Source organism: Zophobas morio, unplaced genomic scaffold, assembly GCF_036711695.1.
Source record: "Zophobas morio isolate AGI-343-1 ecotype UQ-CSIRO unplaced genomic scaffold, CSIRO_AGI_Zmor_V1 ptg000029l, whole genome shotgun sequence".
Classification (NCBI taxonomy): Eukaryota; Metazoa; Arthropoda; class Insecta; order Coleoptera; family Tenebrionidae; genus Zophobas; species Zophobas morio.
The window spans coordinates 5,429,142-5,432,799 of NW_026972134.1; the positions used below are offsets into that span (position 1 = coordinate 5,429,142).

The following is a 3,658-nucleotide window of genomic DNA, read 5'->3' on the forward strand; positions in this document are numbered from 1 at the left end:
TTCATTCCAATAAACAGTAGTTTCTTATCATTCCTCAGACAGCCTCCCTTCATCAGAAACTTTTTGGAACATACGATTAGAAAAATTATTTGCACCAGCAGTGCGATTCTGACAATCCATGTAATAAAATATAAATCAAAATCAAGTCAGTAAATTAAAAACATGTATTTTTATTCATTTGAGATAAAAAAAAACCTAAACCATAGTGAATTCACTTTCTCAGATTTTAAAAAAATCGGGATATTTGAAAATGCAAGGTTTTCGACCAAAACACATATTGGCCACGAACACATCCGTCGTTGGTTACAAAATGAGTCGAAAACAGGTTTCGATAACAAGTAGGTATTGTTGTGTAGAATACACGCCAGTTAAATTAACAAAGTTTCCAGTTTACTCCCCATAAATGTATTATTCGCTTTACAACTCGTTTGAAGAACTTGTTTATGTATACACTGTCGCTAATATGAAATAATGGAATATAATAAAAATAGTTGCTACTTTAATTGCAACCTGTGAAGGTCACAATAAAAATAAGTGAGTAGTTGTTGGGGAGGGGGGGCAGTTTTCCTCGTTTGTTTATAAATGTTACGGTAGGTACACATTTTATTTTTTTTAGATAAACACTGCAGATAAGATTCGTGAGAAAACACCCATAATGTCAACTTTTCTTAAAGTTTTGTTTATTTTAATGGCGCTAAAATTAATCGTACACGTGTATATCCCAAATGGAAACAATGTTTGTAAAACCTTTACAGATTATTATTTTCCAGAAGGAAACGAAAATTGTTATTATGATCCAGACGGACTCCTGGAAACTGTAAGTTTGCAAATTTAACCTCACATATTTATTTTCCGGCCATTTCATAAATGATACAAGTTTTTCAAACAGTTGTTTGCGTCATTTACTAGCATGCTAATTTGTCGACACAGAAGTGTTAGTTTTTTAAATAGCCTGTTATTATTATTTCTTAAAATTGTAAATTGGGGACCAGTTGTTAATGTACACATAAATATGCGTTACGCACATTTCAAATACGATTCAAGTAAAAAAAAATTATGTCATCAATTTTGTTCTGAAAGAAAATACAAATTTTTAAAAATAGACGCGCAGGCAGATAACTAAATAAACAATCAAACATATACCATAATCATTATTTTATATATTTTACTTACTTACATTGAAATAAAATGAGATGAAAAAACATTTTCATAATATATGAAATGCAATGAAAAGACAAAATTAAACATAGTCAAAAACTCCAAATACTACACACACTACACACATATAGATATTAGACAGTTACACAAAGAAATGTTCGTCAGCAACTATTCTTGGTAATATGGCATCATAATAAAATAGAAAATAAGAAAAAAAAAAGTTTGCGATTACGATAACGAAAAAAGTAATGAAACACGAAATGTAAACAAAATGTGTTTCTCAAAGGTAATTCTAAAATAAGCAATGCCAAGTAAGATTTCAGATTTTGTAAATCGGTTGAAGAGTTGTAAATTAACAAAAATTAATAAAAGCCAGATATTTCCAGTGTAATATTTGTAATAAATTTAAAAGTTCATTTTTGTACGGTGTCGTTAACAATTTTCAGTTTTAGCCAGAACTTATTAAAAAGTATGCAGGTGTCGTAGAAACCCATGAAGTTACTAGTGAAGACGGATACGTGCTGACCATGTTCCGAATACCAGCACCTAACCCAAAAGGCGTTATTTTAATTCACCATTCGATTGCCACGTATTCCCAGGTTTATTTTTTTCAAGGCAACGATTCTTTAGGTAAGTTATTTCATTTTTTTCTTATATTGATTCTGTAAATTTCAGCCATCACTTTATGGCGTAACGGTTTCGATGTCTGGTTAGCCAATCAAAGAGGAACTTCATATTCTAACAGACACGTGAATATGACAAAACGTGATTACGGTTACTGGAATTTCAGGTGAAACGATATAATAAGAAGAAAACTTTAAACGGTTTAACGAATAAATTTTTGGCAGTTTTCACGAAATGGGCATATATGACGTTAGTTCCGAACTAGAGCTCATTCGAGAAAAAACAAACAACTCGCAAATTACATATTTTGGTCATTCTTTGGGTGGAACAATAGGACTAGTTTACGCTTCACTAAAATCATTTGACGCCGCAAAGTATTTAAAAAACATGGTTCTTGTAACTCCGGCCACAACAATGCAGTCTCCTACAATTACGTATGGCATTGGGAAGATTTTATTTCCCATTTTGGAAGTATGTGATCATGTAACAAAATTATTCTACTTATAAATATGTACTTATTTTAGTTTGTTACAAACATACTTCAAAGCGGTTCCCCGTTGATTGGCCTGCATTTCATAGTTGCAGCCTCTAGGATCTTCATGCGATTCTTTCCTCCTATTCAAATTATCGCAGTTCTTCTTCTTTGGTTCCTCTGTGGATTTACTCCAGAAGAAACGGATCCGGTAACATTACTTCTTTAGCTTTCGTGACCATTCTCCAGACATTTTTCAGTTTTGATGCGTTTATGTATCTCAACAACTACTCGTGGAAAACATTATTCCATTTTGTTCAGCTCATCGGATCTAGTCATTTTAAAATGTATGACTATGGTTTAGAAAATAATGTAGAAGTGTATGGTAATGGCAGTGCTCCTCTGTACCCACTTGAAAATATCATGGTTCCTACACTGATTATATCCAGTGCTAGGGACGTTTTGGTACCACAAATAGTAAAGAGAATGTTATTTATTATAACAAGATATTAACATTTTTTTTTTTAGGATTGTGAGAACGTTTTTGGCAAGTTATCTCAGCAAGCAAAGCTTTATGGGCACTGGAAAATTTCTGAACTGAACCATTTAGATTTTTTGGCTGGTTTAAGCCGACAGAAAGTTGTTTTTGAAAGGCTAGCTTTCCTTCTAAAGACTGATTTGTAATTTATTTATATTTTTCTTCCAACAAAAGTTTTTGTTCTTGTAGAACAACTTTAATTTTAAAATAAAACTATTGAGAAAACATCATGTAAGTGAAAATCGTATACAATTTTTTCATTGGCGAATTTGCAACATTTTTTTATTTATATACTGAAAGAACATTTATTTTTACACGCTTACTAGAAATGATTGTAAAAGATGTCGCGAACAACGCATGTGCTTCATTTGTTCATAACTTCATACCATTGTGTAAAAGTGGCATTTACTTGTTGAAAAGTGTTAGGATAAAGTGAGGTTAGGTTGCATCATTCCGCGTTGTCAGCTGCCTTATGTAGATTAAGTTTTAGGTTTACCCATGGGTTTATTGCACACATAGGTATGTTAGCTATTCACGATCTTTCTGGATAAGGACCAGTTGTTGAAATTTAGCAGTTTTTTTAGTTTAAAAACGGCTTTAAAAATGAGGTTATAAATTCAATCATTCAATGTGACAAATGTAGAATCTACGCTGCCGACGTTAGACTTCCTTTATCGGATGGGACTATAAAATTGGCTGTTGATAAATTTTTGTTCTTTGATAATTTAATTCATGTTTTGTTACTGTGTTTAAACACAGTAAAGTCGCGATCTTTTCTATAGAACCACTCCCTAGTGTAAATTTTCAAAATTTGTTTGGTGTACGTGACCTTGACGGGTTTCTGGGGGAAACATATGTGTCAAAAA

At 32.1% G+C, this 3,658-nt stretch overlaps 1 protein-coding gene across 5 annotated transcripts; it reads left to right on the plus strand.

Annotated features, from left to right (window-relative positions):
* Positions 1 to 352: 352 nt before the first annotated feature.
* Positions 353 to 3,017, plus strand: LOC135137538 (lipase member K-like). 5 transcript variants are annotated; one of them, XM_064067228.1, is made up of 8 exons: positions 353 to 534; positions 617 to 817; positions 1,611 to 1,788; positions 1,834 to 1,948; positions 2,007 to 2,253; positions 2,307 to 2,465; positions 2,504 to 2,731; positions 2,783 to 3,017. In XM_064067228.1, the coding sequence occupies exons 2-8, from the start codon at positions 656 to 658 to the stop codon at positions 2,936 to 2,938; spliced, it is 1,245 nt and encodes a 414-aa protein (XP_063923298.1). In that variant the 5' UTR covers positions 353 to 534; positions 617 to 655; the 3' UTR covers positions 2,939 to 3,017. The 5 variants fall into 5 exon arrangements, with proteins under 5 accessions (XP_063923298.1, XP_063923300.1, XP_063923302.1 ...); XM_064067230.1 differs by having other exon boundaries at positions 354 to 590; positions 771 to 817; XM_064067232.1 differs by having other exon boundaries at positions 354 to 590; positions 771 to 817; positions 1,636 to 1,788.
* Positions 3,018 to 3,658: the final 641 nt, after the last annotated feature.